Source organism: Crinia signifera, chromosome 5 (genome assembly GCF_055691185.1).
Source record: "Crinia signifera chromosome 5, ASM5569118v1, whole genome shotgun sequence".
Classification (NCBI taxonomy): domain Eukaryota; kingdom Metazoa; phylum Chordata; class Amphibia; order Anura; family Myobatrachidae; genus Crinia; species Crinia signifera.
In genome coordinates, this window is record NC_139221.1 from 294,963,961 (window position 1) to 294,986,749 (window position 22,789).

At 45.6% G+C, this 22,789-nt stretch overlaps 1 protein-coding gene across 1 annotated transcript in view; it reads right to left on the reverse strand.

The window, feature by feature from the left end:
- The window catches only part of PLXDC2 (plexin domain containing 2), a 456,016-nt gene extending 438,605 nt beyond the window's left edge, over positions 1–17,411 (reverse strand). Inside the window, exon 1 of the mRNA XM_083189312.1 lies at positions 16,179–17,411. Within this exon, the coding sequence (XP_083045438.1) occupies positions 16,179–16,269 (91 nt within the window). The 5' untranslated portion in view covers positions 16,270–17,411. The remainder of the gene's footprint in view (positions 1–16,178) is intronic.
- Between the last annotated feature and the right edge of the window lie 5,378 nt (positions 17,412–22,789).

Sequence of the window (22,789 nt, forward strand, 5' to 3'; positions counted from 1 at the left end):
TCTGTATGAAACCCTCCAAGGCAAAAATGTAAGTTTTTTTTTTTTATTAAACCAATATTAAGGTTTGTTGCTCTTTACGAACAATGATGGGACTATTTATCAAGATATTTAACCTACAGTTTGAGTTTATTAACCAATAAGCCTGCCTCAGGTAGACTGTTCAGTTCCTATGCTTCATCTTGGCCAAGATTCTTTTTGCACATCATTGCTGATTTGGTAGGTTCTGATATTTTACAAACAGATTATATTTCTTATTTGTACCCATGGATGTTTTTCTCCAGTAAATGTTTGTCCAACTTTGCCTTGAACGCATTTAATGAGCCAGCCGTTACCACCTCTCTGGGAAGAGAGTTCCAGAGTTTGACTGTTCTGACCGTAAAGAAATTCTTTCTACTAGCTGAATGAAATCTTTTTTCTTCTAATCTATACTCATGCCCTCGTGTCCTAGATTCCTTTCTAGTAGAAAAGAGGGTGTGTGACAGTTCCTTATATTGGCCCTTGATATACTTGTACATGTTGAGCATGTCCCCCCTTAAATGTCTCTTTTCTAATGTAAATAGTCCCAAATTGCTTAATCTCTCCCCGTAGCTTAAATTCTCCATTCCCCTAATAAGCTTTGTAGGGGGAGAATATACAAACTCTGCACATTTAGGGCCATGGTGGGAATTGAACCCATGACCTCAGCGCTGTGAGGCAGTAATGCTAACCATTACACCATCCGTACTGCCCCTCTGCCTTCTGGCGGCTGGCAACGGCTGCCGAATGGAGATAGAATCGCCAGGAGAAGCTCCAATGCGAGCTGCTCTATCTTTATAGGCACCTAGCCTATTGTATACATTTGGTATATGTATGTGTAGTATATCATTATATAATATTATAATATATATTTCATGGGTATCCATAATAACGATTATAACACGCCATTTGAGAAAAAGTAGGTTTTCAATGCCGACCATTCCAGGTCTGCTATTTACTCGTGTGACTGTTCATATAAAGACAAGTTTTTACATTTGAAATTCCACTCCCAGTATCCCTATGTTTGCCCCTAAAGGCATTCATTTCACTCCAACGTATTCTGAATTTCATGAATTATGTTATGAGACGTGCAACCCGGTATAAAGTCCTGTAAACTGCTATCTACTTTCCAGTAAGTAGCACGTATTATTATCAGCGTAGAGCAGGCTATTAGCATAGTGAATATGTCCACAGGGTAAATTATACAAGAGACAAGAACACACAGCATGCAAAGCAGATCCACAGCCGCTCCAGGAACGTATTATGCTAGATTGTATTTATTCTCTGCCACATGTCATTAACACGTAATCAAGTGATCATTTCATTAGAAATTCCAATATCCATATATAAAAATCATTATGGCAATCAACAGTTTTATGCTGTTATTTAATGGATTTGCAAGACTGCATAAAACTTAATTAACAAAAATTAAAAATGCAAAAAAAAAAAAAGGAATAAAAAATGTTGCTGAATTTTACACACTTATCTTAGTAACACACTAACAGGCATGTACGTTGATTTTTTTTTTTTTTAGTAAAATAATGTGAAAAAGGATGTTTTCACAAATCTTTTCATATTATTTTTCCTAACACAGGAATGTACAGTACTAAAGTTCAGTTAGAGGAGAATTAGCAAAATTCTCCTCCAAGCCCTTAAATTTGTATTCCATATCTCATTTCCCATGCTTGTAATGGAAAATACTATCTGCCCGAATTTACAAAAAAAATAAATAGGGGAAAAACATATCGGAGGGAGCCTTGTGATGATAATGCTATCTGGAGATAGCATTATCTGGGCGTCCCCCTGTTTCCAGTACACCCGTGCAGCCTCTTCTGTCTGCTGCCAGTGAAAGCTGTACTAAGATCTGTCCCCTATGATCAGCCGTGTGTGTCACACAAGCTGTTCACGGTTTAAAAAAAAGTAACAAAAAAAAAAAGCTTCTAGTACCTGAACCCATAGATTGATGATCTGGGAGGACAGCTGGTCATCAGATCCCGGTGCACATGCTGAGACCCCCGTTGTGAAGCAGCATCTCACTTGACAGCACTAGGGTCACAGCGGAGCACAGGATTTAATGACCAGTTGCCCTGCCAAACCAATCAATGGTCCCTGGGAACAGGTAAGAATCATCAGAGGAAAAAACGTGAAAAACTCATCTTGACCTTTTGACTGTTGACCTTCCCATTGTCGCTCTAATGCTTGTGTCGATCTTCCGACCTTGTCGACCGTAGCCATGTTGACCTATTTCATGTGTTGACCTAAGCCCTGTTGACCTTTAGTGGTCAACCTAATGTATGTTGACCTTCGTAGTGTTGACCTAGCGATTGTGTCCCGATGCATCAGAGTCATGTGCACCACAGCCCTCTCTCAGCCTGAGGCGGAATGGGTGGAAACAGCGGCAGCTGGCCATCCATACATAGTCCTCTCTGGGCGTGTCATGTTAGTGTCAACGGAACAGCTCAGAGATCAGCATACATAGAGATGCATTGGATCTCTTGTTACCAGCATCCAACTCCAGCCATTACTCTCTGTGGGATTGAACATCTGTTCCAAAAATGTATTTTATCAGTATAAGGAATATCCAAAAGATTGCTACCAAGAGTGCTCATCGAAATGATTTCCAAGGCAGCCATCAAGGGGGGTCTGCGGGGCCCAGACAGAAAGGGGACCAGGACAGAAGTCTATCAAGTAAAATATGTCATAAACTAAGTTCACATTTCCCATGAAGCAATGTAGCGGTGGAGTAGTGCGGCCAGTGCTGCCAATACAGGTCTCACCAGGAACGGCGGGGGTTCACGAAGGGAAAGAAGTCCTGATTCCCAATGCTTTTTTTTTTTAGTTACACTTTTTTATAGATCAACCCACTGTAACCAATGAATTTCCCATGTCTGGGAGCACCCGTCATTCCCAGATGCTCAACATTACTTATTATTTGTCCTGAGCTGGGCCGGTGCAAGCCTACCCCCCGCCTCAGGCAAAACCTCCGCCCACCGCCCGATGCACCCCCCCCCCCGCACGCGCTCGGGGGGGGGGGGGGGGTTCGGGCGATACTGCGCCGGGCGCCTGGGCTCCGGGGGCGGGGGTATTTGTGTAATGGGGACGGGACTGTTTTGCGGGCAATACCACCTCGGGCAGCTGCACTCCGGGAGGTGGGCGGGGCGTGTGCGGGCAAATACTGCTGCAGTGCTGCCGATACCTTGTCCAGGGGGGAAGGAGGGCAGCGTTGATTGATGGGCGGGATGGGGGGGGGGGAGTGGAAGCCCACTGTCTTACCTGCTCCTCGCTCCCAGCTTTCTATGGTACCTCTATGGTACCTCTCCCCGGCGGCTCATTACCGCCCTCTAGTGGCAAATGCCTAGACCTGGGAAAATTCTTCTTCACTACACAAGTTCCTGAGGTATGGAATCACTCCGCTACTGACCTGTATATAAGGCCCTATTTGCACATAAAGGTATCTTTATGGCGGAGTCCCCAACTTCTGTATCACTCGGCAATCAGTTTCCATAAACCATATGCACACCAGAAGCCACGTGGATCAACACTCACCCCAATAAGAGGCCCTATTTTCACTAAAAGGTTTCTTTGGTCTTTTTTTCTTTCTCCAGTAATAGAGGATGTAATCAACCAAGATGCTCCGTACAAAAGATATTTTATTCCAGGTACATATTCAGAATAAAAGCAGACAATAAAACTATATTAAAAGTTGCACACTGACGTGTGGGACCAGAAATTTCACACTCCCCTCCTGCATCCGGAACAGGAAAAAGGTGTTCACCTTTTTCCTGTTCTGGATGCAGGAGGGGAGTGTGAAATTTCTGGTCCCACACGTCAGTGTGCAACTTTTAATATAGTTTTATTGTCTGCTTTTATTCTGAATATGTACCTGGAATAAAATATCTTTTGTACGGAGCATCTTGGTTGATTACATCCTCTATTACTGGAGAAAGAAAAAAAGACCAAATAAACCTTTTGGTGAAAATAGGGCCTCTTATTGGGGTGAGTGTTGATCCACGTGGCTTCTGGTGTGCATATGGTTTATGGAAATTGATTACCGAGTGATACAGAAGTTGGGGACTCCGCCATAAAGATACCTTTATGTGCAAATAGGGCTTTATATACAGGTCAGTAGCGGAGTGATTCCATACCTCAGGAACTTGTGTAGTGAAGAAGAATTTTCCCGGGTGATATACATAAAGATACCTTTATGTGAACATAGGGACCCCTATAGAGGTCAGTAGGAGTCCTTACGTTCCACCGTTAAAATATTAGGTCTATTGCGACTACAATTAATATCAAAAAAAGGATTTCACCTTATTGTTGGATAGCGCTGAAGTGTATTTTTCATTTTTTGTTTGTATATGGTATTGGTGGGAGTGTAATGACCCACAGAGATATACACATAGCATCAATCCAGGGCGTTTTCACCTTTCTGACGAAAACTGTTTTTAAATGCCTAGACCTGCCTAGTGGTGGCGCCGGCCCTGGTCCTGAGTCCAATTAGCTAGATTTCTATGGATAAATACACTGCTCAGTACACCCTGTATGTATAGATCAAGCTAATTGGGTGCTGCATGTCTGCTACCTCTTTAGTTTCTGAGGTCCCAGCTCAGTACACCCTGTATGTATAGATACATCTGATTGGCTGTAAGCCAAGGCTACGCTGCATATCTGGTACCTCTCCAGTTCCCAAGGTCCCTGTGACATGGCAACATCCAACTTGTGACAGATCTTGATCGTCCCCCAACCCTGAGAGCCCCAGGAGTCAGGAAGAGCCTTAGGACTGTCACCATGGAGACCATAGCCTCTGGGAAGAGGGGGGGGGGGGGGGGGCTACACACATTTTGCAAATGTCCTGCTGTGTTATGCAGTCCTGCTGTGTTATACAGTCCTAATGTGTTATACAGTCCTAATGTGTTAAACAGTCCTGCTGGGACCGGCTTGGGGCTTCCTTTGACTATGACAGGGGGAAGAGATAGAAACATATTGATGATGTTCATGCTGTCAGCAGTGAATAGTGAATAATGAGTTAGTGGGGCTCGATCAGTGATGGCTAACCTCATAAACTCCAACTGTACCGATTTAGCCGGTACAGTACCGTTTTTAAATGGTCTGTACCGGCTAAATCTAACTGTTACGAATGTACCGATTTCTGAGGTGGCTTCTGGAACTCTGGGAAATGTAGTCTCATACCTCCCAACAGTCCCGATTTTAGCGGGACAGTCCCGATTGTCAGGGCCTGTCCCGCTGTCCCATCCGCGGGCGGCAGTGTCCCGCGGTGTGGGGGGGCTGTTGGGAGTCCCCCGTCAGCATGCGCACAGCGTCTATTCCCGCAGCCAGGGGGCTGGGGGCATGGCTAGAGGCTCACAGAGCCTCTGGGTCATGCCCCCATAGCGGCAAAATGGGGGCGTGGCCTCACGGGAGAGCCGCGGGTATAGGCCACGCCCCCAAATTAGGCCACACCCCCAAAAATTTTGACACGCCTTCGGCGCGCAGCAGCAGCGACCCGACTGCTGAGCTGCAAAAGTTGGGAGGTATGTAGTCTTCACCTGCCAACTGCCCTTTGTGTAGTATGAGGCTTAGACTACATTTCCCAGGTTGCACTGCAGGGGGCCTCAGCCGGACTCCAGTCCTCACCTTGATTAGAGATTTCTCCCTGGAACCCCTGCACCTCCTCTCCGTTGCCAGGGGATTGCAAAGCCAGTGCACCCCAGGCCCACAATGCACAGGGGCGCCCCCTGATACCGTATTTGAGCTTATGGGCGGGCGGCTGAGGACGAGGAGGCCCCGGGGGGCACAGAAAGCAGGGTAAGTGCTACTATGATACCTGGGGCCCCAGGCAGTGGCGGATTCAGGGGGGGGGCACCTGGGCACGTGCCCCCCCTGTCATTCATTTTGTAGATGGGGACCAGAGCTTTCCAACGAGCCCAGCCCCATGTCTCTAGCCCCCCGGGAACCGGAGATATCGCCTGGCAAAGCTGTAACATTTTTTCCCCATAGGATAATATGGGACCCGTCAATTCCGACCCCCACCCGGTTCCGACAGCTGCCAGTTCCCCCCCTGGCATCACAGGAGCTTGTGATTGATGTTATTCAATTCCAAATCGCTTGGCCTTCAATATAATACCAGGATGGTCCATATCGGTCAATCGGTTCCAGAGATATTGCGTGTAAACCGATTGTTTTATTTTTTAAATGTAATTTCATGGCTGTTCATGTTCTTTGAGGGCAGATTACTCTGGAACCAAATGTTCCAGTTTTACTGGACCAAAATCATTCAAAGCCCACTCAAAAGTTCTTCAATATGATACTTGTCTCATGTAAATGGGTCAGTTAGTTCCGAAGATATAGCCGGTTAAATGAGATAACTGGTTAAAGGGGGGGGGGGTTTCTCTCCCCCTCACACCAGAAAATGCAGGGACTAGGCTGGTGTAAAAGGGGCCAACCTGGGAATGCATTTTCTGGTGTGAAATGGGTATTATTTCAAATAGCTGGGACCTGCAGTGCTCTGAATACAGCCAGGCTCTGCCACTGTCAGTGGCTATCACTTCTGCCTGGCGGCGGCTATCCCCCATTTACCGCAAGCATGTATTCCCCGTTGGCAATGAGCATGTAATCCCACATGGCAAAGAGCATGGAACCTCTGGCAATGAGCATGGAACCCTTTGCAATGAGCATGTAGATAAGTAGCACTTACTGTATGTAGCATAATTTTTAATAGGCATTATGGTGTTTGACATAATACATAATGGACATCATGCCGTGTAACTTAACGTGCAATGGACATTATGGTGTAAATGTTTAATGCGCGCCTTTGGGGGACAATGTCCCTGTTTATGAAGCGTCTTGTGAATTTTGTCTTAATCTGTGTGGCATTATGTGAATTCTGGCTCAATCCGTGTGGCATTATGTGAATTTTGTCTCAATCCGTGTGGCATTATGTGAATTTTGGCTCAATCTGTGTGGCATTATGTGAATTTTGGCTCAATCCATGTGGCATTATGTGAATTTTGGCTCAATCCATGTGGCATTATGTGAATTTGGCTCAATCCGTGTGGCATTATGTGAATTTTGGCTCAATCCATATGACATTTTAGGAATTTGGTTCAATCCGTGAGGCATTATGTGAATTTTGGCTCAATTCATTTGGCATTATGTGAATTCTGACACAATCCATGTGGCATTATGTGAATTTTGACACAATCCATTTGGCATTATGTGAATTTTGACAGAATCCATTTGGCATTATGTGAATTTTGACACAATCCATTTGGCATTATGTGAATTTTGGCTCAATCCATTTGGCATTATGTGAATTTTGGCTCAATCCGTGTGGCATTATGTGAATTTTGGCTCAATCCATTTGGCATTATGTGAATTTTGGCTCAATCCGTGTGGCATTATGTGAATTTTGGCTCAATCCATGTGGCATTATGTGAATTTTGACACAATCCGTGTGGCATTATGTGAATTTTGGCTCATTTCGTTTGGCATCATGTGTAAGGGGCAAGTATAATGGGGTCTAGTATTTTGTTGCATAATGTGTAGAAGTTGTATATGGTGTTGTACACTACACTCAAGGACATGCCCCCTGTTGAGTGGCCACACCCCCTTTTCCAGAGTGCGCCTTAGGCGCGCGCACAACTACATCCTTCACTTTTGTTGCCATGGTGGGCCTGCGTACTTTAAATGCCAGGGCCTTTTTAATCCCATTCCCACCCTCTCTCTGCCTCTCTCTTAGCCTGTACACTGGCACCACTAACACTGGCCCTCCCCCACCAAAACCCTCTTTTATCATGGTGCCCCCCCTGTCATTTTATCCTGGATCCGCCCCTGGCCCCAGGTATATGATCTTCTTAAATGACGCCAATACACCTTCGGAAATGGGATTTGGCCACACCTCCCTTTTCCACTGAACACGTCCATTTGGCCACGCCCCCTTTCCGAATGTGCACCGATTTCGTCCCTCCAGATGTTGGAGGGTATGTAACCTTGACACTCCAGCTATTGTTGAACTACACATCCCAGCATGGCCTGCATCAGATTTACTATTTGGCCATGCTAAAACTGATGCAGGGCATGCTGGGATGTGTAGTTCAACAACAACTGGAGTGTCAAAGTTAGCCATCACTGGGCTAGATCAACGCTGGTGAAAAATTAAATTGCTGCTACTCCCATGACATATGCAGAGACACACACACACACACACACACACCTGGACGTCACAGCAGAAACCGAGGGCGCACCTGTGAGTAAGTAACATGTTGCATAATGGGACTAAAATCTTCATTACTATCTTATAAACCATTTTGTGATTCTTATTATAAATAATTATTTCTGCAGATGCTAAAAATATCATCCCAAACCATATAATATCATTGAGGTTCTTTAGTCAACGATTATATAATTCTGCCGACCATAGAGTCTGTTACGTGTCAGTGAAGATGGCAAACATGACCATTACTTCCTGAGTCATTACAGTATTGACACTGAGTACATACAGTAAGCAAGGCTTCTGTGGTTTAGTAAGTGTGCCCCCTTGTGGCCATCACTGCAATTATCCTTACCACCTTGTATGATAATAACACATTTTATTTCAGTGTATTAATAATGTCTTGCTTTTGAAGAGTTATGGTGCCCATACTGTGCGGAGCGATGGTCACATGCGTTTGGAACTTTTTAGTTCAAAACGCATTGTATGCAATTCTATACCGTGTTTCTATATGGCTTGAGTCTATATCGCAGAGTCCAAAAAATATGTGCAGCAAATACTTTTTGTGCTAGATTGCATTGCATCTAGTTTAAATTGCATGCTGTTTTAGCTACTAGATGCAATGCACATATTGCACCCAGGGCAGCCGAGAGGTATGCCGGGCCCCGGTAAAATGTTAGGGGCGTGGCCTAAGTGTGGGAGGTGTGGTCACCTACCATGCTTAGGTCACGCCCCCAAAATGTTTATAGGGGGTTGAAAATACTCTAAAAACTCTAAACTCAGCAGCAGCCGGCGCAGCACACACCTACAGCATGTGCTGTGCTGACAGCATGATCAGCATGAGCTCTCACGCTGTCAGTGAGACACTCATGCTGAGCCTGCTGTCAGCACAGCACATGCTGTGGAGGTGTGTGCTGCTGCCCGAGAGGGATGGAGGGGGAAGAGGGGGGTCGGACCAGGGCCCCCACCAGGCCCCTCCAACAAGCCCAGGCCCAGGTAATTAGTATCTGTATTATTCATCTATAGCTTAATGTGTGTTAATAAAACCAGGAAAATATATCCCTTATACGCCATACAAATTCATGTTTATTATTGTAGTGGTGGTATTATACAAATTCTGTACTTACCGTATATCACCTAACTTAGTAAATACAGGTGAAAGAGCATTTATCCTACTTTCTTACTTAGTGCACATTAACTACCCCTCTGTATGGAAGCAAACAATGAGCCATACTTGCCTACCCTCCCGGAATGTACGGGAGGCTCCCGCAAATTGGGTCCCCCTCTAGTCCCCCCGGGAAGGTGGGCAAGTCTCCCGCTTCACCACCGCAGCCCCAGCACCCCCTCTCCCCGGGTCAGCGGGGAGGGGGCGGGGCTAAAATGAAGCAAATCCTGTCTCTTTAGCTCCTCCCCCAATCCACAGACCCGCGAATTGCTGCGGGTGACTGTCACGGGGCGGGGTTGGTGACGTCAGACTCACCTCGCCCCCTGACACGTAGCCTCTCCCGGAGGGTAGTAAGGAAAAGTAGGCAAGTATGCAATGAGCATAAGGTATCCGGATGGGATCAGTATGAAATCCCGGCGGTCGGAATCCCGGCAGTCGGAATCCCAGCGGTCGAAATACCGATGCTGGAATCCCGACTGCCTCAATGACAACAAGGGGAGCTGTGGATCCCCCCCCCCCCTTGCAGGCTCGCTGCGCTCGCCATGCAGCAGGCCCGGTGCCTTGCTACGCTCGGCACACTATTTTATTCTCCCTCTATGGATGTCGTGGACACCCATAGAGGGACAAAGTGCTGGCATTGCGGCGGTCAGAATTCCGGCATCAGTATTTCCACCGTCGGGATTCCTACCGCCGGGTGGCTGACAATGTCCCAGTCACCAGATATAAAAATAAAAAAGTTAAATGATACTCATGTACCCAGGGACCGGTGATTGGTGCTCTGGTAAGGGCTGTTGGTCATAGGGCTGTGTTGCCTCCCGTGACTCCCGGTGCAGTAAAGTCCTGCTGCAAAGCAGCAGCTCATTTTACAACAACGGAGGTCACGGAAGCAAGTAACCCTGATGACCAGCAGTCCTGTAGGAACTCCTATCCCCGATCCCTGGAGTAGATGAGCAGTGAGGGGGCAGGTCCTTTCCCACGGGGGGGGGTTTGGCGCCATGTCGCCATGCTGAATGGGGGGCCGTTATTCGTTTTGAAGGTGATACAGAGCTCCGCCGTCCTGGGCATTGGAGAATACAGTAGAATGTACAAAAAACAGGAACATACAAAGATATTTTACCATAACCTGTATGTAGCATTGTATAATACATACAGTATGTTATGCAGACTCAGTCTTTGATATGTTCATATCTGATAAACACAACACTGCAGCTGATTGGCTGGTTGTTTATCACTCTCCACTTTATAACTTTTTAAAGCTTAGTACATCTGACCCTAAATACCTAACTGTAATAGTCAGTGCTGGATAAAGATGATCTGGGTTCATTCATGTCCTGTACATCATAAGAGTCTCCTCTACACAAGTAACAGTAACATGTCAAAGTACATTATGTAGTGATCCATGGGGAGGTGTGTGGCCTGCTGCCCAATTTATTCTTCTCATCTAGCTGAGACTCACAGGGTCCTGCCACATGCACCTCTCCTGGTTCTAGGTCCCATTAAGCACTCACATCTCACTTCCCTTGACACATATGGACTCCCACTCTCCCTGCCACTGTTACATATCTTATATGGTAATAAGAGGTAGATAGGGGTCATGCATTATGTGACAAGAGGAGAGTGGGGACTTCTGTGACAGAACTGGAACAGATAGGGGGGGAGATAAATAAGAAATGTGGTAAAAACCCCGTTATCGGGGTTTTTACCGCATTTTGGGATGCTCTAACCGGGTTAATGCGGCGGGGGGCATCGCCAGAAAAATCTGGCGATGCCCCATAGAAGCCAATGGGCTTCTACCGCATCCCCCCGCCGCCCCGCACGGACCCCCGCCGCCCCGCATCGCCCCCTCACCTGTGTCCGAGCAGCACAGCGCAGTGCTGCCCGGACCTGTGACCTCCTCCCTGCACTGATCCTCTTCCGGGTGCAGGGAGGAGGAGAGCACGGCGCAGCAGCAACGCCGGGTGTGTGAGGGAGGGGAAGCCGCCGGGACCTGCTGGTACCCGGCGACTCTCACAGCAAAGGACACGCAAGAGCTGTCCTTTGCTATAATTATCGCATGTTACAACATATGCGATAATTATAATTGCGAAGACAGGCGAAGGGGGGCTTAGAGAATCTCCCCCAGGGAATGGTGCTGCTCTTACAGCTTGGACTAATTACTGCTGCTGATGGCTTAGAATATGTTCATGCACACAGACACATCTTGGGTGAGATTTAATAGGATGAGAGATTCAAAAAGTGAGAGATTTGGTAAGAAATCTCCAGGTTTTTTTAAAGTGGCAATCATTGACACTGCAAAATCAGTTTGATGTTGCAGTGTAAATGATTGCTGCTTTCACTTTCTGAATCTCTCATCCTATTACGTCTCACCCATAATACCTTGTATTATTAGCCACTGCATGTATTAATAGTAACTAACAATACAACAAATGATATTGAAAGCCCCACCTATACATACACCAGGGTGGGGGTCAGCCTCTATTATTATATACATTCTAAACTAGTGTCTCATGCATCTACACTATTAGGGAGAAATTTACTAAGGTGAGAGTTCTATTTCACATGTTGCTATGGGCAACCAATCTGAATCTTCTTATTATTTATTTAGCACCTTCTAGAAGGTAATAGCAACATCCCATGTGGAACGGGACAATCTTGGTGAATTTCCCCTTAGTGATCATTCTAGAATTCTGCATCTTTCAAACATCATGGAGTTCCTCATCCTTGCCTGGGGTGTCGCTCTCTGCTGTGGTACCTCTAGCGCAGTGTGGTCTGTATTTCAGCACTGATATGCAGAACAGACCTGTGCTAGAAGCACCACAGCAGGCAAGGATGAGGAACTGCATGGGTTTTGAAAGACCATCATGCTATAATGAACACTACACTATCAAATTAAAAGGTAAAAAGTCATAAAAACAGGCGGTGGATGATGTCACGTTGTCACTTTATCTAAATGTAAAAAAAAAAAAATTATAGTCCACAATAAATAGAATGTGCACAATTTCACTATCATATTTAAATGTGATTATATATATATATATATATATATATATATATATATTACATTACACACACAAACACACACACACACACACACACACACTCATTGGTAGTGTTTTATCATTTCCTCTTTTATACAAAGTGACATTATCTTGCAATTACGACAAATGGATTGCATTTATACAGCGGTATTCCCTGGATGTACATAAAGAACAGTGACATTCATAGTGCACAAACTTTCTAAAACAGACAAGCAAGGCACCGACGGCAGACATTCATTAGACATAAATAATAAATTGCACGACATAAAAACACAATTATCTGTATAACAATGTGGGCTGCACATCCAGCCGTTACATCAGTAGAAGTTAATGTGAGAATACGACAGTAGGGAATTCACACAAATTCGAATAGATTTACTTTAACCTCTGCTTAATATCAGCGTTTGAGAGACAGGTGCAGTATCTTATTTATTACATTTCTTTGAACATGGAGTGAAGCTACCCTAAAGGTGCAAGGACTAGAGATGAACAGAGATCGTGGCACCTGATTGGACGCCCGCTCCTGTCCAATTAGAACACACATCCTGTCCTGTCTGCCAGACACGCACCGAACATTTTCAATTCTACGTCTGGTGGATCCAGTTATGTAATGGGATGTAAACAGAAGGATCTGCCCCAAAATAAATCCTCGTATGTGTATTTATATAGATCTCTTATGTGTCTATGTATTATATTCTAAAGAAAAAAGGATTAAATGCCCAATTATAATATTCACATCGGTTGAATCACAATATCACATGAAGCCTAGAGACCAATATTTGAATGTAATTTCTAGATACAATTATCATACATTTATCTTTACAAAAAGTCACCCCCTCAGAGTTGTATCAAACCTTGGAGAGATAAAGGGGCCGATTCATCGGCGGTTCGCTAGGATCCGAATTCTGACCTGTGTCCAATGGTGGGGGGTTTACGCATGGGTGGGAGGCTCACCAAGCGTTTGCTAAAGGAGGGGCAGAACGGGGGCAGACAGGGGGCGGCAGCAGCGGAACACCAAGTGTTATGGGCATCCCCATAAAAACGCGGGCGTTCCCCATGCACACGTAGGCGTGGCCTCACATGACGTCAGCGCCTATTCTGCAATCTGCGGCCGGAATAAGACTAACTTTTATTACCGAAGGGTTGAGAATTTTTTTCGATGGTGTACGACCATCGCATGCGAGGGGGTGTGTTAGAGAACATATCCCCTTGCATGCTAGCGACGGGATTCGGGCGACTGAGGCAGACGTTCGGGCGGGCGGCATTTACCTGTTCGCACGCAGCTTAGTGAACAGGAGCCAGATGTATCAAGCTTCAAAAGTGAAAAAAATGGAGAGTGATAAACAGCCAGCCAATCAGCTCCCACCTGCCATGTCACAGGCTGGGTTTGAAAAATAACAGACAGGAGCTGATTGGCTGGCTGTTTATCACTCTTCATTTTATCCCTTTTTGAAGCTTGATACATCTGGCCCCAGGTCTGAATCAGGCCAAAGTACCAACCAATCAGCACCTAACTGTCATTTTACAGGTTGCGTTTGAAAAATGTCAGGAGCTGGTCGGTGCTTTATCTCTCTCCAAACCTCTTTCCTAAAACTTTCAACGGCAAACCTTCAAAAAAAAGTAGCCTTCAAAAAAGTTGGAATATTCAATAGAAAACAGGGACGGATGGCCACGATGACTGAATACGTATCTTTAGTGACTGTTAGATGTCAGTAATCAATGATACAGTGGCCATTTTCTTTCTTGCACATCAAAGAGGTTCAATTTAGAGTAGAAGCGTTGTTTGTGTCACGCCTCCATTATGCAAATGTGCGAGAGAACGGAATCGGAATCGGGAACATACAAGGAGGGCAGAAGACTTCAAATACAAGGCAGAATAAGGCATAAAACCATTTACGTTTCTTCTCTGACATGACCTGAACAATAACCCCCAGCCTGACTCCAAAAGGATTACCGGAGAAATCCCACATAAGCTCTCCCTAACTCTCAAACACTTGCACATTATATTAGGCCATTAAATTGAACCATTGACCATACAAGATCAGCGTAATTGGAGGTATTTTAACCACTGGTGCCTCATTACTTCAAAATCCCATGAAGCTTGTCATTAATTAATAAAAGTCAGGGACTGTATAGTGAGTGACTACAAACAGAAAATGAAACACAATGAACGGGTTTGCCGGATTCACTCGTTTAATGGGAATACAAATGAGCAATTAGCTAAAACCAGATCAGAGATTTGAGTTGTGACTGTCAGCAAAACTGCAGCCGGCCGCAAACCTGAGAAAAGGTTAATTGCGGAGGAGATGGCAATAACATTTTAATAGTCAAGTTAATTCAGGGTAGTAACAATGACTGTGACAGCTTAGGATGGAGTCAAAAAAGAATTCGTGTAACTTTACCTGTCTGACTATGGCGATCAGAGGATCAAACAGAAGAGTTGACACTTTCTAGTGGTTTTCTTTAACCCTCTGTTCAAAATTTGAGGTTCTCCATAAATGCATTGTATATTCTTTAAATCTTTAATCTTTCTCAACTTACAGATGTATGCGCCTCTCATGCAGCTCCAGGGCTGGCGAGAATGCCCCCGGTGGCGGAGAGGCGCTCCATCTCACTGAGACGCGCGAGTCACTCAGTGGCGGGGAGCAGAAACCCTGCCCGTCTTCGCTTTCAGAGAGCTCCGTCGGAACGGGGCGCGCATGCTTCTTGTGCGCACGAGCCCCCTTGCGGCGCCCGGTGGCGCCGCCGGCTGAATGAGTGGTGCTACATCTGTACCATTGCATTATGGGGTGATTCAGACCCCATAGCGGGCCGAATTCGGTCCTCCGGCCGATGGTTTGCGCATGTGCAAACCCCCTAAGTGAACGCCTTTGGCAAGTTACCCACTCGCCGGGGTGTTCGCTCCAATACGGGAGGGCCGGGGGGGAGGGGCATAAGCAGGGGAACACTTAGCATTTTATAGGCGCGCCCACTAGGCATACCCCTGCAAACGCAGACGTGTCGATGCCTGCTTGCGGCAGACGGCTGATGTCACATGATGTCGACGCCCACCCCGAATTCGGGCAGGATAATAAAGTCAGTTTAGACTTGCAAAGGGCAAAAAAAAAATCATTCGAAGGTGAGCGGATCCCCGCACAAGCATGCGAGTGGTTGTGTATTCGAACACATCCACTCGCATGCTTGTGCGGGGATCCGCTCGGCAGGGGGGAGGAGCTTACGTTCGGCAGGGCGGGGTTTAGCTGCTCGCTGGGCAGTGTACAGGTCTGATCAGGCCCTGTCTACAACACTTGTTTGCAATGCGCTATGCTACAGTATAACAAATATATATACAGAGAGGAATTAAGTTGCAGTGGATCCGATGAGCCGCAGTCTAATAAAACCATAGATTATTTATTTATTCGTTCGGTACTTAGCTCTCACATAAACCTCGCTGGGTGCGAATGTGCTACATTACAATTCTGTTCCAGGGCAGTCTGGCTTGTAGTGCCCTGTGCTCAGTACACAGGAAGGCAAGAAGCATTTGTCCAGCAGCCAGTATAAATCGCAGCCAACATTCCTCATCCTCCTTCCTTATAGCCTATAAAACACTGCACAGGGAAATGATTCTCTATTGTGACGGTGACATTAATGGAAGCTCTTATATAGTTTAAAGAGCCCAATGACACTCGGCTCACCCTGAAGCCGCATTAACTGTCCTGTCCCCATTCCAGCATTGTTACGGATGATCCCAATATTTAAATCCCCCTCTTACCTTGCTCCAGTTCTGCTGCTGTGACCTGACATCCATCAAGCAACAACTTGAAAAGTAATAAAACTCCACGTAAATAGTTGATCTTCTTCATCCTCCCAATAAGGCTGGCAAACTCTCCTTCAGCATCCAATGCCAAGGTGATGCCAATCCTTTTCCTGGGTATCTCCTAATAATATATCCAACAGGACTGGTCCAGGTATCAAGGGCAGGGCTGTCTGTATGGTGAGGGGTAGATCTTCAGGTCTTGGTGTAGAAGATGGAACTTGCCCAGGCACAATCCTGATGATGTAGGGGAAGAAGACTACTCCTCGGGATGTCTGTTCCTCCTGGTCACAAATTACCCACTGTCAGAGAGGAACAATGAATGAAGACCAATTAGACCCCTGCTGTGGGAATCCTTTTCCTTGGTGAACTTTTAATATAACACCTCCTGGCTGAATGAAGAGGAGGAGGCTGAGGGTCCCTGTAGCTCGCTGTCAGTGAGAGGAGAAGGGGATGGGAGAGAGAACAATGCAGGCAAGCAGCACTGAGGATTTGGGAGAAATCCCATCACCTACTGTATGCTCCCCTACACATCTTGTAGTAAACACAGGAGTCATCCACACACCCAGATGCCAGGGGCTGGGAAATAGTCCTGCAATAGAGTGCGCTGGAGTTTCACCCCCTCTCTCACTTCTGGACTTTGCAGGCAGAGACAGCAGATAAGGGTCTCTCTTCTTCAGCCCCCTTTTCCCTCTGTCTCATGCCCTCACACTGCACCTTCCTCCCCACACCACTTGTTCACTGCTCCAAGCAACTGATGCACTTGTACTGGCAGAGACAATTGGAGAAGAAGCATCTCTCAGAACCCCCTCTCTTTCAAAAGTGTGATAGGTTCAGGTCCCCTAGTTTGCGGAGGATGAGAGGCCGCTCGCACCCTTTTTTTTATCTTTTTGTTTCTTTTTTCTCTCTCCTTCTTCCCTAGCCACTGCTGCTGTCTGTGTTCTTCTCCCACCTTACAAGCTGATTGCTCTTAGAAAGAATAAAGAAGAATCACTGGCATGCTCCCTCCTTCCACCTCCTCCTCCTTCCAGCCAGCCTCCTCCTCTTCAGCTGCATGCTCCCAGCCTCTGTTCCCAGCCTAAAATCACACACACACAATATTCAGCTCATCACTTTCCATGCAGGACATTCCTGAGTGCTGCGAGGAACTTTCCTTATAATGCTCTATCTGCTTTCTCCTACTTATATTACTCTATCTGCTCTCTCCACCTTATATTATTGTACTGTATCTGCACTCTCCTCCTTATATTACTCTATCTGCTCTCTCCTCCTTATATTACTCTATCTGCTCTCTCCTCCTTATATTACTCTACTGTATCTGCACTCTCTTCCTTATATTACTCTGTCTGCTCTCTCTCTATTACGCCATCTGCTCTCTCTGCTCTCTCCACCTTATATTACTCTACTGTATCTGCACTCTCTTCCTTATATTACTCCATCTGCTTTCTCCTCTTTATATTACTCAATCTGCTCTCTCCACCTTATATTACTCTATCTGCACTCTCTTCCTTATATTACTCTGCTCTCTCCTCCTGATAATACTCTATCTGCTCTCTCCACCTTATATTACTCTACTGTATGTGCACTCTCCTCCTTATATTACTCTGCCTGCTCTCCCTATATTACTCTATTGTATCTGCACTTTCTTCCTTATATCACTCTCTCTGCTCTCTCTATATTACTCCATCTGCTCTCTCCACCTGATATTACTCTACTGTATCTTCTCTCTGCTCCTTATATTACTCTACTGTATCTGCACTTTCCTCCTTATATTACTCTACTGTATCTGCTCTCTCTTCCTCATATTACTCTACTGTATCTGCACTCTCTTCCTTATATTACTCTACTGTATCTATTGTATGTGCACTCTCTTCCTTATATTACTCTACTGTATCTATTGTATGTGCACTTTCCTCCTTATATTACTCTACTGTATCTGCTCTCTCCACCTTATATTACTCTGCACTGTATCTACTCTCTCCACCTTATATTACTCTTTATTCTCCCTCCGCTCCCTAGTGGATGATAGGGCATGGAATACCGCCTGTTGGCTGAAAATTTAGGAAAAAATGCACGTCGACCGTTTCCATGTCGACCTTTTGACCCTGTCGACCTTTAAACCCGGTTGACCTATTGTGTCGACCATTAATGGTCTGGATACCCTTATTAGCTATCCACATCTAGCCACTATATATTATGTATTTATTACTTTATGTACATTATGAGTAGAGGTCACGTTGGTTTCTCTGTGCATGAAATTTGGTATTGTACCATACCCCACCTCCTCCTCCCCTCACATCTTTATGTGGCCATCCAAGGAGAGACAATGACCCAGGACACCCACACACTGTTCCAGATTAATGACCTTGTATCCACTGGATGCAGTTTGTTCCTGTTTCGCATTTATCCTTCCTTTGGGCTAAATGAACTTTTCTCTTCTTTATTTTCACACTGGTGCTGGAGAGTTGGCACCTCTGTGCGATACACGTACAGGCTGAATTGCTGTTCGCCATTTAACTTTAGGAAAAGAGTCTCGTTTTCCCTAAAGTCAATGGATAAAGGCAACATTAAATTTGTTAAAGGGAGCAGTGTTAGAGAACAAGATACGACTACTGTGCTATGATATTTAAAGGGACACCAAATCTTAAATACATGATTTTTTTATATTGAAAAGTAAAGCTTAATTTACAAATGTGCACGTAAAAGCTTCAAAATAACATTTTGGAAAATGCTTAAAGCAACTTGCATATATGGCTTCTTGCCAGTAAGATACCCCAAGCGCAAAATATTGAGCCAGTAGCTCAACTTACAAATGATGGGCCCAGGTGCAAAAATATGGTTTAAGTTCACCTCCTCCATTCATGGACAAAGGCATAATGTGTTAGTGAGAGGCAGTGGGTGACTGGGGAGGCAGAGGGTGACCGGAAGAATCATCTGGTGAGTGCGAGAAGCAGATGGTGAGAGGAAGTGGTTCAGGGTGATAGGGAGAAGCAGAGGGAGACAGTGGGTGACAGTGAAAAGCAGTGTGTGACTGGGGAGGCAGAGGGTGTCAAGGAGATGCTGTTGGGGACAGGAAGAGGCAGAGGATGACAATTGGAAGGTGGCAAGGGTAAGCAATAAGCCCCCATAACTAGTGGTAGCATAGGCACCCTAATGTCCAGCACCCTAATCACAATCACCTGCTACAGTGATCGCCGTGTACTACAAGGTTGCCTGGTCAGGACTGCATTACTGGCTGGCCATCGCTTTGTGTGCAGTGGTAAGAGGGGATCACAGCTACTACTGTATGTGAGTGCTGAGGGACAGGCAGACCGCTGTGAGAGGTGAAAGCGGTAGAGGTCCTGGCCCCTGCTCTGTGTCTGTGGTAGGGGTGGAGGGCCTATGTCTGTGTGGTGCGGGGAGAGGGAGGTGTCATTTCCTGGCTAGTGTGTGGGGTGGGGTTAGGGGCATGCCAGGGCTGGCCAATACTGTGTGCTCGGGGTAAGGGAGAAATATATATATATATATATATCCACACAATTTAAATAAAAACAAGTGTACAGTTCGATACATTTTTGTGTGTGATTCTTTCATAGTATATATTCAAGCATTTTCGTTAGGGCCAACGCGTTTCATCAACATGGTGACTTCATCAGGGGCATATAACAGTTTGAAATTGAAGATACTGTGAAGTATAATACAATATTGTCAAGTTCACATAAATGTCATCCAGATAAAAAACTATTTATACAAATAACTAAAGAAGACATAAGTCACGAATCAAGAACAGGGATGGAGGGGAGGAATAGGGTGGACATAAATTCACTATTTCTTGAAAGTGGGAGAGTAAACATGAAATGATTTTATGTGAATGAGGTGGTCTTATCCATTAAAATTAACCATATTACTATAGACAAAAATTCTTGAACATACCTGTACCTTAAAGCGTCTCCTTCTTAGGAGTTTATATGAGACTGAGGTCCAATAAAGAATCCAATAGAACCAAAGATCTAAAGTAAGTTTAAGAGATTTTATATTGTTTAATCATAATATATGTATGCCAAATAGAACTGGGGGAATTTTATCCTTTACATACAGATGTCGCCCCTGTCATCCTTGGCCGGGGCTCGCCAGAGCCTCCCCACTGGCGAGCACCGGCGGACAGGGGTTACACTGAACTGGGATGTGTGCATCTCACACGCGCATCCCAGTCTCTCGACGGCTGCGCTGCGGGTCCCTGCCCATCTCCGCTTCAGGTAGACGGCCAGGGTTAGGGGGAGGTCGGGGCGGCGAGGGGGACCGGCGGCAACGGCGGGGAGGCGGCGGGGACCCAGGGGCGCTCAGACTGGTGGCGACGATGCGGAGGTGGTGGGGACCTGGGGCAAGCTCCGTTGCCACGAAGCGTGCGAGTGTCTCGTGCGCGCTCGCCCCCTGGCAGTAGCCGGCCACTGGCGGGGGCTGGCGATACTTTCGCCAGCCCCTGCAATGAAGAGGCCAGCTCCATCTGTACCCATGGGAAAAATTCTCACACAAAATCAGGAACTGATACTCAAATGCACGGTTTCACGGGCATTCAGCATACAAATCTATCAAATAAAAGATTTTTGATAGCAACAATTAAGATACAATCCATAATTTTTTATAGCAGTTTAGGGGGAATCAAAATTCCCCAAAAACTTTGTGAGCATTGAATGAGATAGTATATGATGCATTCTGAGTTAAGACTGTTGGTCCCATCCCCAAAACATCTCATAATGCATGTGCAAATGTTTTACAATCCAAACAAATCTGAAATCCAAACACACACACACACACACACACACACACACACACAGAGAACATGTTGCAGTGGTTTAACATGCTTTATTACATACATTTTTGTAGATACATTTTACAAGCCCCTCCGCCAGTGGTCCCCATCTCAGGACGGCATTATCAGGGGCAGCCAGCGGGAGAAGACGCTTTGTTTTTCAAACAAAGCATTTATTTAAAAAATCCAGTTCATGCATGCGCAGTGGTGGGCAACGAGGGCACCAGTGCCACCCAGAACATCTCAAGAGCTGAGTATTGTGTCACTGCCCTGTGAAATGTTTTACTCTTTATTGTAGTGGTAAAAACAATTTGTTATCATCACAATTAATATCACACTAACAGCCATATAGTCAGGAATAAACCCACATTTCTATAAAGTGGCCATACAAATAATTATGTGTATTATAATAAACTATAAATGAATTGATGAATGTCAAGCCTGTCACAGTGCACAAACACACCTATCAGGTGTCACTGTGTAGTGCTGTATGGTCTTGAAAAGTAGCAACAAAGGTATGAAGGGAATGCACAACGGATAGCTGAGTATACAGCATTTCTTAGGTCACTGAGGCACTAAATTACCAACATAATGATAATGAAGTCCATGGAAGCAAGTGCATGAGTTATCCCCTCTCCCAGGACCTAAGCTCCACCCCTTACCGCAGTCAAACCTAAGCCCCATCTCACTGTGATGTCAGCTGTCAATCACCAGGAGGGCAGGGATGAAAGGACTGCAGACCCCTGACCAGACAGGTAAGGAGCTGCTGCTGATCAGGATGCCAAATTTGACAGAAAACTCAGTGTATTGCATTTAAAGATTCCCATGAATAAGACTTTTTTTACATTATAGTATGTGTTCTTAATGGTACTTTGAAAAGTAATTAGAATGTTATCTTGGTATTGGTTATATAGCACTATATATAAAATAAAGCCCTGGTCTGTCTACCTGTTCATTTGGGCTAATCTCGAGAACTGATGGACAAATTCAAAGGCAGTTTTCACCATTTTATAGAGCATTTTTCGAGGAAGGTTAAGGTGAATGAAACATTATTCTATGACAAAGGGGAGCTGAGCAGGGCTGGTTTTTAGTAAGAGTGATACCTGTAATTTCAGTAAGAGAAGAAGAGTAGTGCTCTACAGTGCACACAGTGGCCAAGAGTGGTATTGCAGTAGTTGTGCTTATAGAAGGCTTCAGGAAACATCACAGCTCATCCTTCACATATGTTCCCACTATCATGTCTCCTTAATAATCCTCCTTCTTCCATGAATCATCAGTAATATGTGCACGTCTTCCCCTTGAGTCTCTGCCTCCTTCCTCCCCATGTGCCAATATCATATCTCCTCCCAATATGTACCATTGCCTCCTGCCTCACCAGTCGTGCCTCTGACTCTGCCTCTGCTTCCAGCCTCCACATGTTCACCTTTCATCTCTCTCCCCATATGTACTTCTGCCTCCTGCCCGACCAAGCATTCTGCTGCCTTCCCTCCCCATAAGTGCCTCAAACCCACCTCCCCAAAACTGCCTCTGCCTCCTACCTCTCTATGTGTACTTATCATCTCCACTTTCCATATATACCTCTGTCCTCTGTCCCCTTGAACGCCCCTGATCAATGCCTACCCAATTAAGCTTCTAAACCCCTGCCCCCCCCCCATATGTGCCTCTGACCCCCCCCCCCCACCCCACCACCACCACCACCACCACCACCACCACCAGGTCACAAATTAAATCACCTTGTGAATAGTATCAACTGAGACAGAATTGCAGGATTTGAATTACA